General features: G+C 36.9%; 1 protein-coding gene across 1 annotated transcript; it reads left to right on the top strand.

Annotated features, from left to right (window-relative positions):
• The first annotated feature begins 891 nt into the window (after positions 1-891).
• UBE2W (ubiquitin-conjugating enzyme E2W (putative)) lies at positions 892-13,740 on the top strand. Its single transcript, XM_010152930.1, is given in 5 exon segments — positions 892-998; positions 3,620-3,722; positions 6,251-6,406; positions 7,543-7,618; positions 12,116-13,740. Coding segments are annotated over 5 exon segments (456 nt in total). The 3' UTR covers positions 12,130-13,740.
• The last annotated feature ends 1,072 nt before the right edge of the window (positions 13,741-14,812 follow it).

The following is a 14,812-nucleotide window of genomic DNA, read 5'->3' as shown; positions in this document are numbered from 1 at the left end:
TGGAAGTGGATGGTGGTAAACATTAAAGTTGTTGGCAGGAAAAAACAAAGTAAGGAATGAGAAAGCCTTGAACTTTCCGTTACCTAGATGGCTTGGAAATGACAGAACATATTGCATAACTACTTATATGGAGAAAATACATCTGAAAGCAGTGCTAATGATAGCACTTCACAGGGATTGCATTTCTCTTGCTCTGTAGACTGTAAGAAACAGTTCTGGTGGTTGTTACAGAAGTGGCTGGCTGCAGTTACTGATTTATTCCTATGAAAATAGGTAAGAATTACCTATTACTGGTGTAACACTTTTCTAAATATTATGACTATCTATGTTCTAAGATGCTACTATGAAGTTATAAATTAGCTTGTGTTCTGCAAGTCACATAGTCTTGTAATTTTGTGTCCTGTCCTCTGGGATGATACGGAACAAGGCAAAGGCTTTCATGGATGCCAGATTGAAGTGTCTTAAATTACTCGGAGGAGGAAGAGTTGTGCTGTTAAAATCTTGGAGAATTAGTTGTAAATCTGATGCTGTCAGGGGAATAGGAAACATTCACTGCTAGATGTAGAGCTGTGATTGACATCTTTGTAGTACAACAAAATCCCAGATGCCTCTGTGTATTTTGTAATGCAAGAGTTCTTCACTTCCCAGTGTTGCAAATGTAAGTTCTGTTGCATTTTACCGAAAGAGTAGGTTTAAGGCCTGTGATGGTTTTTTGTCTGTGACTTTTCAGCTTAATTCCTGAGAGAGGAATCTTCCCTCTTTCTCACCTTTCAATTTCACTTTGTATTAAAATTTTAAAATTAAACTACTTTTACCTTTCAGGAATTGATGAAATGTACTTTAGTATGCACGTTTGGTTTTGAACTTTATTTAGTATTTCAAATATTCTGTATGCTTTCTTTATAGAAACGGTTACAAAAAGAACTATTGGCATTGCAAAATGATCCACCTCCGGGAATGACTCTAAATGAAAAGAGTGTACAAAATTCAATTACACAGTAAGTATATATACTGTTTTATTTTTGCTGTCAAGCTGAAAAGTCTAAGTAATGAAAAGTCCTCTGTATGCCACTTCTACCTCTTATTCCAAGTAAATTTCTGGTGGTGGTGGGTTTTTTTGTCTAGGGAGTGAAACACTGTTCTGCTGAATGAGTGTATTGCAATAAAATGCCAGACACTCAGGACTGTGTAGTAAATTAATTATTTTTTTATTAGACATTTTGCTGTCTAGAAAATGTTAATTGATAAAAGTTTCTGCATATCTTAGAATAAAATAATTTAACAATCTCTTGTAGTTACTAACCTCTGAAACCCCTCTAAATTTATTGAAATAACGGAGTAGCTGGTTTAGAGTTTCTACATTATTCGTGTTGAGTATATTTTGTAGCTGTTGATTTCCATTACTTTGTTTCTCTAAAGCAAGTGGAGGAAGCTTCTTGAAGAGCAAAATGATCAAAGTAGATTTCTTTGCATTTTCTCCCTACCATTGTTTTTTCTGTGATTAGCAAAACAAAGAGAATAATGGTTAAATATTCTGTGTTCTGTCCATTGAAATGGACAGGTGTTGTTCCTGATATGTAAACTGGTATTTTAATTGACTGAAATTCAAAATGCTTGGATTGGGTGGACATTTCTTTTAGATAATTTTCTTACTTTAATTTTCAAGACATGTTAAAAAATTCTTAGCACATGTGAACTTTTATAAAAGTATGAATCTCAGGCTGTATCTTCTGTACTATATTATTGACTGATGGATCAGTTTAAAAACCTAACATAGAGCTGACTTGTGATGTTGCTTCATACCTGCATTTTTGGTGGTGGCACTCAGACCATGTTACATGGGGCTTTTGTGAGCCATCCATATACCGAATTAAACACTGCTGTTGCTTTTTAAATGGTGCTGGATTTTGTGACAGTTCATGCTGATGAATATGACTAAAAGAAATTGAAATAGCACTTTCCAGAATTTGGAATAAATAATAATAAACTGCTGTACAGTTGCTCACTTACGGCTTGTGTTTCTTGCTTACTTCGGATTTTCTTTGGAATATACTTAAATTTTCTGGAAAAAAAAAAAACAACCGAAACAACTGAAACTAATATTGCAGGTGTTTTTCACCCATTTAAGTAAAACAGCTATTAAGTGAAAGCTTACAGCAGAGGAAAAGAGTAAAAAGGGGAGGGAGGGGAAACCACCAAAACCTGGGTTGCTTTTTTCTGTTTGTGGATTTCCATTTTTCTTGAGATATCTCAGTTTCCAGAGTACTACCTTGTTATTTCTTTTCCCTATGTATAATTTTTATATCACTGTTACAAATAACTTCCTGTTTACTGTCATGCTAGATTTTGGAGTTGTCACTGTTTAAGAAGCTTTCTGTCACAAGTAACATCCTATTTTTCCCTTTAAGGATTTTTGATGTGAAATAGCATGTTCCGAGTTCATTATTCAAGTTGCAGTTTGAACTGGTGCAGTAAAGATTTGTGTAGCAATACTATCTTAGTTTTGAAAGATGTTGAATAAAATAATTGGATCCCATGATGTAACTGGGTCATTTGAAATGTTAAGCAATCCTCTATTTTAAATACACAAGGATTAGAAACTTGAGACGGCTAAACCGTAAAGCACACAGGAAAGATGGGGTCTAGTGATTCCTTGACCATAAAAGGAGCAATGTCCAGGCAGAGATATCTCCTGCTTAGTAATTTAAACTCTTAACTTAAAAGTGAAGGTTCTGGATCGCGAAGACCAATAAAGGTGAAGAGTATTGGTGCAGCATGTGTATAAATGTCATAAGAAGAGATAAGTGGTCTGGAGTGCAGATAGATAAAATTGAAGGAGTCTTCACAAAATTAAAATATGGGACATGAGTACAGCCATCATCCTGCTGCTGTTGGAGATGTACTCCTCACGAAGGGTGTGACACCTAGCAGTTCAGTAGAGAAGCAGTTCATAAATGTGCACAGCTTAAATACATGGGGAGAGTGTATACCACAGGAACATGAATAGGTTGGGAAAAGGATCATCAGAGTGCCAGCTGGAGGGGACGTTGACTTTTATGTACATACTGCTGTTCTGGAAAGTCTCAGCTGTCTCACTTGAGTCTAATGTAAATCATATCCGAGCATTTTTGTAGTCTCTTCTGAATCTGTACCTTACTGTATTGCTCAAATATGTAAAATTCAATCAAGGGTAGAAAGACAAAAATGGGGAAGTGATGCCACGAAGAACTGTGTTAAGTGATCAACAGCAGAACTCCAGCGTCACAGATGTGAGATGGCAGCGTTGCCGTACGTGTTTAACAATATGCAAGGCATCTATTTTTGACTGGATTGGAAAAAACCCAACCAACAGCCCCACCCAAAAGCAACAACCACAAAACTACAACCAACACTCCTCACCCCCAACGTTTCCACCTGTCAGTTACTTCCATGCTATTATGATGGAAGGAGCAGAAGCAGAGGAAAAAATACTGATATGTTCAGGTGTTACCTTTATTACAGTTGTTAAGTCATCCTTTTGTTCTTGTGATTGGTAATTGATTTGATTACTCCTGTGCTCCAGGAGTAAAATTATAATTTGCCACTGCACAAGGCTAACAACTTCTTCCCCATTCCTTAGGTGGATTGTAGACATGGAAGGTGCTCCAGGAACACTATATGAAGGGGAGAAATTTCAGCTTCTATTTAAGTTCAGTAGTCGGTATCCTTTTGATTCGCCTCAGGTAACTGGTTTCTTACTTCTTGGTCAACAGTACCTTTAGGTTATAGCTGCACGAGACATGCTGAATATTAGCATTGCCCACGAAGCCCAATGCGAGGTTTAGTTACTTTAATTTGTATTAAACACATTGTGCATGTGTCTTTTCTTTTAAAAATGACTCTCCAGTGTGGTATAATGCTGTGACGGTCTACTTGGTGTCATAGGAGATGAAAGAGTAGTGTGAACTGGAGGCTTCTTCAAAATTGATGCAAATGTCATATGAAAGAGGAACACACGGTAACGTAGGGAGGTCTGGAGTAGACAACAAACTGCTGCTTTGTCCCCTCTCTTTTTTGCTTCAAAGTTTTTTTTCTAGCTTATTTTTAAGTCTCTTGCATCTTCTCTGCTGCCATTGTTAATACAGCTGGGAAAATGCTGTGCTTGTGATAGGGATTCTCATAGACACATGGCATCTTTGAGAGGCCTGCAAATCTCGTGGTTACAATTGAGGTGTGAGATACTGTAGTGGTGCCTCTGTGGCAACGTAAACAGCTGAAGGGACAGCAATATTACTAGGCTGCAGAATGAGCTCTATGCGTCCATCCTTTAGTTTAACAGGGAAATGTTACAAAACGTGGTTGGGAAGAGTAGTGTTCAGCTATCACCCCTGCTCTTGTGAAAAAGGAAGAAAAAAGCAGGAGTGTCTTAGTGCTTGCCCTGTCTGTTCCAGCACCAGGTTCCAGGAGTGATCTCTGACACTTTTCTCATTTGTGTTGAAACTGAAGCACAGAGCAGTGAGTGACAGTCATAAATGTTACGTAGTTTTAGGTACCACAAGTGAAAACTAGAATGCCTTTCAGTCTTGGGTTTTAAGGAATAAAGTGACCATCTGTACTTCTGCACTCCATCAGGTTTGCAGTGAACTGCTTATAGGTGAGCCACAAGAGAGTAGCCACGCTTCCATTTGGTTCCAGGAAGGTGGTCCTGTATGTACTCATTATCCAGCCTCTGTGTGTGGCTCTGTGCAATTTATTGTGAAACAGCAAATGAGATCTGTACATGTACACTGATTTTTAGCACAGAAAACAAGTAAGAATTCAAGTACTGGATACTTGATCGTTGTAGATAGCTAGGATTTCCAATGTAAAAATGCTGCTGTGCAGTAAGTTCATTCTGTATCACAAAACTTGGGGTCATAATTCTCTCTCCTGCAAATCTACTTATTGTGAATTGACAAGTTATGCTTTTGCTGCTTAATCGCTTGGTTGTTTTCTGCCTTTAACTGTATGTTGTCTGTCAGTGTGCACACTTTGACTAGCAAGTATGCCTGGTTCTGGTTTTCCTATAAAAGGAGGACGGTAGTTAGATGTGAAATACATTACTGGTTTATGAATGTAAAGTCTCTGATGCTTAAAAAAATCTCAGTTTAAAGACCTACAGAAGATCCAGCTGCATCCAGCTTTTCTGTTGCTTTAGAAACTATCTGCCATTTGGTAAACAAGTGAAGCTCTCTAATTTCTGTCTCCTATACAGTCAAGGTGTTGCTTCTTGGTTTAGTCATTGTTGAGGTGGGTGTGTTGTGTACATGTATACATATTTGTACACATACATATATCCATATAACTTAGGAAACACTTAAGAGAGTCTGGGTATTATGGTTACCAGTGGTAGAGATGTATTATGTCATTGCCTAAAAGATAGCAGTGGTTATGTTGGATAAGGAGCTCAGGAGGATAATGCTGCTATCAAGGTTTCACTTTTCCTCCATTTCCATTAGTCCTGAGCCAAATATGTGTTTGACCAAAAACTTGATGTAAGAGCAGTAGCTGTCAGAATTGCTTTTCTAACCTTTTTGTGACTCTGATCTTCTCTTTTAATACAGGGGAGTTAAAGTTCTAAATGCTGTTCTTTCATGTTTATCCATGTCAAATAAAAACATATTCCATTTGAAATAATGATCTAAAAATATTTCCTATATGGTAACATACTTTGCTTTTACAAATCCTTTATTTTATATTTAGTAGGATTGATGCATTTTACTCTTTATGCTGGAACATGGATGAGTTGTCCAGAACTGAATTTCTATTGTGTCCAGGGTTACAGAAATGCTCATTTGCGAATTTGTGTTTCCTGGTGTAGAATGTTGGTGCTTAAGATACCATTAAAATTCAGTGTTTTGGCTAGGCCAGCTGTATTCCTTAGAACATGAAAGACTGATAGATGAAAGATAGAAGAAGTTTAGTTTGATGTCTTTACACTATGGCCTTTGCATTTTCTGATGCTGCACAAATATTCGTAGGAAAAAACCCAAACCTACATTTAACCATTTAACTTCATTGACACTGGCTATTTGGGCTTCCATTGGTTTATTTTACATTTCAATTAATAGCTTCCTGAAAGGAATGAACCTAACTTGGTAAAGTGTATTATTTAGTGTAAGTGAAAATGGCAGATCCACTTCTTAAATAAGATATTACTGTTCTCCCAAAAGCAGTAGTCTTACTTAAAATGTGAACAATAAATTACAATTATGTTTGTTCTTTTTTTTAGGTCATGTTTACTGGAGACAATATTCCTGTTCATCCTCATGTTTATAGCAATGGTCATATCTGTTTATCCATTCTAACGGAAGACTGGTCTCCAGCTCTCTCAGTGCAATCTGTTTGTCTTAGCATTATTAGCATGCTTTCCAGCTGCAAAGAAAAGGTATGGGCTTTTTCAGCACTGGTGGAGTAGAATAAGTAAAAGTTAATAGTTTTCTACTTTGCAAAGTGAGAATTTAATTTCTCAAGTTATAATATAGGCAAAACTCTTATATCTACATTTCTACTACTGGAAAAATACTGAGGTAAAACTGCAAAACAAACTGTGCAGTAAGTACTTTTATCACTATTTTCATGGAACCCTTCTATTGTACTAATTGTGAATTTAAGTCATGTGTCAGGACAATTCTTTGTAAATTGATTCTGTCTCTAAAGGCAGTGCAAAATAACTGGAATGGCTTTAGTGCAGATGTTTGTAGGGCTTGGCAGCTATACTGTTGCAGTGATCTTGATCATTTTGATTTCAGGAAAGTAAAGGGTGTTACGTTCCCTTTTTGGTCATAGATGAGCGACACTGATACCTTAGACCTTTCTGTAAAGATGCTGCCCTTTTCTCATGACCATTTCTTTCGCAGTGGAATATCTGTGGAAGTTAGATGTGGTCAGAGCTTGTACATCTGTGCTATCCAAACATGCCTATTTGTCCCATCTCAGTCAGTCCTAGCCACGTGTGTGTGGTAGAAAAACGTCCCCCAGATGGTTTTGTATTGTATCCTGTGATTTTAGTTTTGCATAACGATGACCTTGTCAAGAAAGCTTGAAGGATATGAAGTATTGATCAAATATAGATGTTTAAGTTCATTTTTTTCACCCACTCCAAGCTGAGACTTAATGGATGGGAATTGGAGCTAATATGCCAGAATTAGATTCCAAACTCCAAAGGAATTTGGGTTCCTTGAGCATCTGTTTGTTTCTTGTGATTGTGGTGTTTGTGTGTTGGTGGTTTGTTTTGGGTTTGGTGGGGTTTTTTGTTGTTGTTTTTAATTTATTTCTCCCTCTCTCCTTCTCTCTCTCTCTTTCCAAGCCATTTGGTATTTTTCAGTAAAATTTTGCTTGGAGTATCTCCAGTAAGAATTGCTACCTGGATCCTTAACAGGCTTCTTTTGACAAAGGCCTAGCCCTGCCTGTTACGCCATTTTCACTGCATTCACGTGGTAGCCTTTCATAGCTAATTAAATAGCTCCTGTAGTACAATATGAGGATTGTTTGATTATTTGTAGGTCTTTTCTTCTGTTGCAGAGGCGACCTCCAGATAACTCATTTTATGTAAGAACGTGTAACAAGAATCCAAAGAAAACAAAATGGTGGTATCATGGTAAGTATTTAATTAGGAACAGGAATTTTGAAGACTTTTTTTTTTCCAGGCTGAAAGAAATTAAAATGTAGGAAAATAGGATAAATGCAGTATAGCTTTAAACTCTTCTTAAATTAAACAAACAAACAAAAAAATCCTGTTCCTGAGATACTCTGCTGTGATTTTTGGTTTATAATACATTTTAATAATGCCTGATGGAAATTCAAACAGCACAGATTTACGTGTTTTAAATTGTAGCATTGAATTTGAATGAAAGTTCTTGTAAACTTGTCCATGACTAGTCTTAAGTTTGGGGTTGGGAAAGGTCCATAATGAAGTTAGGTTTAACTCTAATTCCATTTCTTTTTTGTTGTTAATGCTTTAAGAGCTTTTACATGATTAAAAGATGCTTATATGTTTGTAAACAGCTATGTGTTTTAATAGATTTCCACTGTTAATCAGCATTTCCAGTGTGAAACAGTTGACTGACTTAAAGGATCTTAAGAACTAATAGTCAGTAATAGGGTAATAAGATCCTACATGTACGTGATAAAAAAAAAAAAAACCCACTACAACCCAAAACCCCAAACCCACATACTAAAATTGCTACCTATAGTGTTTCAGTGTCTGCAGTGCTAGTGGTGTGTGGGTTTTTTGTTTGGTGTTTTTTTTGTGTGTTGTTTTCTTTCTTTCCCCCCCCCCCATGTGCTCTCTGCCTGGCTTTGTACTGTGTGGTTTCTTTCTTCTGCCTCAACATTTGTCTTCCTCTTCCCGGTGCTGGGGTTGACTGCATGTGCTTGTCTTACCCACTCCATTGGTGAGGAAAGAAAGAAGGATGGGGTAGAGACAGGGTATGCTTTTCTTCTCTCCTCTCTTGTTGGCCAGTACTTTCTTTGCTTTCCCTGGGAAAACACTGTGGGTGGGAGCCCATTTATTTTTGGAAGGGATGTGTTAAAGCAGGTGATGTGTGCTACCGTATGCTAGGGTGGTGCAGGAGGAGTTGATCCCATCGCTGCCTTTCAGTGAAGGCTCCTTCATAAGACATGCTCTGTTTTTTCACTGCCTCCCCACCCCAGGACATGTTCCGTCCCCTACGTGAAATGAGACCAGGTATTGTGAGATAGTGGGAATTAATGATGGAGAGACAAATCCTAAAGCCTTCCCCCTTAGATTCTTAGAAGCCTGCGGGTGCCTTAGCAAGAAAAACTGGAATTTCATAATACTTCCTGAGACCCATGGGTTTTTGATATATGGTAATTCTAACAGAAGGAAACTATTTCTCACTGTCATGGTTCAACCCCAGTCAGCAACTAAGCACCACACAGCTGCTTGCTCATAATACTGTAATAGTATCTCTACAACAAGGTGTCGTCGCTCAGAGTAAGAGGAGTGCTGTGTATCATGGAATTAAGAGGTATTTAAGAAACTCAGGACTGCAGTGTGTGTGATGGTACATTATGTTATTTTTAAAATTAACTCCAAGAATAATAATCCTGTTGCCTGCACGGCTGAGTTTTTCATCTTCACCAGATTATTCAGTAGTAACTTTCTCTTCTCTTTCTGTTTTTGCACTCTTGTAATGTGTTTGCTTCTCCTTTTCTAGTTTCGCTTGCTCTTTATTGGCAATTTTGGGAGTGTTTTAGTAGCTGTTTTTACTTTCACTTGCTCATTATTTTTAAAAAGAAACAAGTTTCATTTATTGGCTTTATCCTGTGATTAAAATATGTTCTGTCTACTTTGAATTTGTGCTATTCTCGTTTTGATTCAGGATTGAAGTCTTATCAAGAACAATCTGCAGATACTACTTTCATTTTCTTATTCATGAAATTCAGTTTCAATTAAGCAAAACACCAGATGAGTAGGAAGAGAAATATGTGGGTTGTCTGACTCTGAAAGTTGCTATGTAATTGTGGCTCAGAACCACCAAGATGCTTATAGTTCACTGAACAAGTAATTTAATTAATTTGAAGTAACTACGCAATGACTGTTTTCTGAAAGTCAGAAAACCCTACTCATCCCCAAATTTGGAACACCCTAAAAACCAACTTGAGGCAAGAGAAAGCAAGTTCAGTTATTTAAATAACTCGTATACTTTTGCTTTGTAATGTTTTACTTTGGTTTTTAACTTCCGTTTTAAGTACTAATTACAAAGGAGGTAATGATTAAAAGTTCTTCGGGCTTCCCCTCATTAAATTCTTGCATTAAAATATAAAACATTCCTGATGTCCATTGGACAAAAGTTTTCTTAAATGTTAGACAGTTTTTCCTTTAAGTTTTGCATGTCACTTGCTCCTTCTGACAGTTACAAGTAATTTTGTTTCTCTTCTGTGGATATAAAACAAGGCTGTCAAGGCATGCTCTTTAAATTTTCAGTGTTTTCTTAATGGATTGGAAGAAATGGTGGATTACACTAAAATGGGAAGTGTAGCTTGCCTGTGGATTTTAACGACCTCCCTGGAAAAGACCTGTATTCAATGTTATGTACACCTGAAAAGGTTTACAGGCCCTTGGGAAAGGTGTTTCTGTCATCTTCATTTTCTGCTCTTGCTTTAAATAAAATGTCACATATCTAATACTGTGGTTGAACCACTTTGGGCTTGGTAAATTAGGGTAGAAAAATCAATCCCAACAGAAAGAAAACCATCCGTCCAAGGGTAACCACTGGGTGTAATAAATGCCAGTGCTAAGAGAAGAACATGTGGAGGGAGATGCAGAGGGGTTCTGCCCCTTCTCTTGTCAGCCAGCCATTGGACTGGCTTCACTTTAATGTGAAATTGAATCCCTGTGTTTTGAAGAGAAAGGAGGAAGCCTGTCATCACTTTTAATACATTCATTGGAAGGATTTATTTTTTTTCTAGTAAGTGCCTGGAATTTATTTAGCTGGGACCAGATAATGTGTGGCTGGGGGCTGATGTATACAAAGATATGAATGCAGAGGGATAAAGTGAAACCTTGAGATATATTCTGACATGTAGAAGTATGCCTTTGTGGGTTTACCTTATTTTACACAGCTCTTAATCTCTCATTTCATCCCTGCCCCAACAAAGGAACTTATTCCATAAACAGAGTTATGGAGCCTTGTTTGCTGACATCCTCACAAGCCCTTTTTCAAAACTCCTGATCTTGAATAACTAAAAATATTTCTAGATTTTCTGCCCTACCCAATGTCTGCTTCAACTGTACATTGAATTTCATGTTGAATTTCAATCTGAGAGTTGATCATCTGTTAAAGACAGAGGAGAAGCTTCCAGATAGTTTTCTTGAGTGTCCAGGCTGAAATTGGATTCATAAAGATGTTGCCTGGCTTTACTATTGTTAGGAGGTAGATTTTTGTGAAAAAAGAGGTCAGTGGTGGTTGTTTTAAACCAGGACCTCCTTATTGGTTTGGAATGGATGGTGGTATTTTTTCTTTGTGGGTTTTTAAGTAGGAAGTGTTTTCTGTTATTTGGCCTAAACATTTAGTATGCAGTTTGAATATCCCTTCTCTCTCTTTGGCCTCCTTGTCCCTTTTTTTTCACAAGTACCCTACCATCAAAGCGAAGAGGTTTTTTACATGCAATAGTACTGATGACATAATGTTTTCCAGTGAGAATGTAGGATCATTTGCTGCTACTTTATACATACTAAATCTGTAAACAGTAAGAATACTGCTTGAACTTACCTTTTTTTTTTAGGTGTGTGAGGTTACAAGTAAGTGCGTTAAAACCAACTAGACAGTAGGTTTGCTTTCTGTTAACAAGCTTAAGACTTACTGTTACCAGAAGCAAATATACTGCAGAATTGATGTGTGGAGGGGAAAGTTCAAAAGGGAGCGCTTTCATGGACAAACACTTACTTTAATATTGAGCATAAGGCAGAAAAGATTGACGTAGAACACGCTTTTTGGTAATGTGTTCTGTCTAGTCACAGCATCTAAGATGTCGTGAATGTAAGTTATTTTTCATGTTTAAGATTTTAGGATTATAGTAGTAATATATTATTTTTGCATAATTCTGTTAGATATAGTTCGTGTTGATTCTTAAGAAATAAACTTATACATAAATTAATATACATAATGTACATAATACATATGTGTGCATAAAGGGTTGAGAGTGCATCAGGAGAGGCCCGCTCTGCCAGCTCTTACCCGGTGTAGTCCTTATAAAAGGATTTCCCAATTCTGTAAGTGGTGTGGAGCCGTGGTACTTCAAAGGCACATAACATTAAGTGTATTTGGTCTTTCGTTTCCCTGATGAGTGGCTTTGTAAATACTGAGTGTGGAAATTCCTCTCCTTTTAAGGGAATGTTTGCTAACACTGATATGCTTGGGGGTATATGTGTGTTTTGGAAGTTGTGTGTTTGATACTCTCTTCTTTTTCCCCGAGTCATTATTGAACAGAAGTGCAGAATTACTCACTCTGTGCATTTCCCCTGCGTGTGACTGTCCGTGCTAGGAATTGTCTCTGGGTACAGCCCCTTGCTGATGTGGACTCCGAATGTTTATAAGTTTTCCATAAATGCTCTTTTTTTATTTTGAAGATGACACATGTTGATGCCACCGTTTTGTGATCCTCGTAGCAGAAGATAGTCCTACTGAGAAAATGAGCACTTTGATCATTCAGTCTTTGAACTTTAACCTTTGACTGGAAGTGACCTATAGGCAATGAAGACTACTTCCTTTGACTGCATTTTTACTAGTGTGCATTCTGGGCGCATGTTGATCGCTGGTTCAGTCCATGCAACTGACATGCTTTTATTAGTCATACAGTATTAATGCAGGTGTCCAGAAATGTCAGAATAATTCCATTATTTTTTATTTTAAGCTTTTGGAAGAATTCCAGGTCTTCATATATTGTGCAATAACACTGAGCTCCTTGGCGGTTTTGGTGCATCCGTTGCCGGCAATGGACATTGTACCAGGGAAAGTTTTTGCTCCTGCCACACAAAAGATGGATGCATGAAAGAGCTTAGGAAAGTTTCAGATATATGGATTATAAGCAAGGGATCTACCATTACCTTAAAAGCCACCCCATTATTTTATATTTGGATTCTATGCACTGTGATCACAAAACTAGCAGCATGAGTTAACATGCTTAGCTGAAGGACTGTAATAAGATCATCGCATATTTATTAAACTGTTTATCTGCTGTCAAATTGTTTTGACATGGAAGGTTTTTCAGGCGACATTGGCAGAGAGGTACAATGTTATCCCTATGGTGAAATAAAACTACTTTTTTGTATATAGTTATTCATATCTCTGAAGCAAAGGTATGAGTAATTTAGGGTATGAGTGATTTAACCAAGAATTTATTTTGGAGATAGGAGAGGATGGCAGTGATATAACTGAATTTGCTGCAGTCCGTAATTGGGCTTGTAATTTGTACTTTAGAGCTTTTTCCAAATAGATTGCACACTGTTATTTCCTGCTAGCCATCAGCATGAGCCCTACTGCCTACACCAATGTTTCATTTATTTATGTGTTTGAAAGCAATCCATTTAACATTTTTTGTTTGCATTCACTGTTTCTTTTGTTGTTGTATGTCATGTTTGAATGTTACAAAACAATATTTTGATTGAAAAGCTTTGTCAGAAGGTATTTTCATGTAAATTATTTCTTTATCTTGTAAACATCATCTTGTCTTTTAATCCTGTACTATAAAAAGAAAAAAAATACATTTTTGACAGAGGCTTAATGTTTTGACAAAAAAGTGTGGACCTTCTTATTTAAGTTTAGACTAAAGTATATTTTCTTAACTTGCTTGTCCCATGCAGCCATACCAGTTGTTTTTTTTCCAGGCTTTTGCTTCACCAAAAAAGGGGAAAAAGCCTAAAATCAGATTGACATTTTTCTATGGAGCAACATTTATTGAAATAATAGTTGTTCTCACCACTCCATAATATTTTGATACTGCAATTAGGTTGTCTTTTTAGGAAGCACTTTTATAAACTTAATACCTTTACACATATGCAAAATTTCTATAACTTTTTTTTTACTGTTGCCTTATAGTTGCACTCACAAAAAAAAAATCAAGCGATTAATGCATGAATGTCTAAATCAAGTAACTGCTTGATTTAAAAACAAATCAAGAAAAGAAAAAAAAAAAAAAACCAACCCACCCCAAAATTGGTAATGACAATAACAAGCAGAAAATTGGCTGAAAAAACCCTGATTTTTTTTTTCTTACTGCTGTATGATAATTGATGAGTTTTATAGCCTTGTACATACTTCTCTGTTACCTAATGTTTAAAACGTTTTTAAAAAGTATAGATGCTTAACTCAGGGTGGATAGAGTTCAGATGGATTTGCTTCAGAGAAGTGTTTTGTACAGCAAATGATTTACCAATATTGCCAGCGAAGTGAGGCTACAATATACTTCAGGAACTGCTATTTTTTCTACTGTATTGAAAAATCTCTTGGCCTTTAAAACTCAGTGGTAAAATCTAGCTTTGGATATAAATTTGATGTGTGTATATATTTTCACAACGAGCCTTTAAAACATCGAAAACAGTTTCTTTTCATAGCCAAAAATAGTCATTTAAAGCAAATTAAATAGTCTGCTCCTAACTTTTTGTTTAGCAGAAGTTTATTGTTGTGAGAGTTAATCAAACTGGTTATTTTGGGGTACGATTGATAAGAGAGAGCAGTAATCTGATACTCAAGTCTCCGTATTCACGTTAACTGCTCTGTGGATTAAAACGATTGACGCGTCTGAGATATTCATGCATGAAGGGTTCACGTAACGGATCGTGTCACGTAGCTCACAGGAAAGAGACCTTACTGTGACACAAGGTAATGTCTCAGAAGAAACGGTTCAAGTACATCGTCTCAGATTCATGCATCTTTCCATACGGTAGCTTTCCAAACTACAATACATGGTTTCGGAGGAGCTTTATGACTTACTGTCTGTATTTTGTTGAAGATGGGTGTTGTAGTGCAAAGGATTATATGTTTTATTGACCTCTGCTATCACATGGACTACAGTGAAGTTAACCAAATTCATGCTGCTCTTCAATACCCTCCCCTCCTATAATACACTTAGATCCAAAAAATGCAGGGTAGATTAGAAGAGAATGTACCTCAGGTCTTTCAGTTTACAGTAGAAACGCCTCCATTGGTTCTCTTGTAGATCTGTGGGTAAGTTCACCTATACGCAGAGGGCCAAGACAAAGCCTGTATACCACTCAAGCCCTCAAAATAATGTAACTATTCTGACAGTGCTACGATGTCCAGAAACA

This window comes from Eurypyga helias, unplaced genomic scaffold (assembly GCF_000690775.1).
Source record: "Eurypyga helias isolate BGI_N326 unplaced genomic scaffold, ASM69077v1 scaffold15640, whole genome shotgun sequence".
Lineage (NCBI taxonomy): Eukaryota > Metazoa > Chordata > Aves > Eurypygiformes > Eurypygidae > Eurypyga > Eurypyga helias.
Note: the sequence above shows the minus strand (reverse complement) of the source record. Positions and strands in the feature narration are given on the sequence as shown.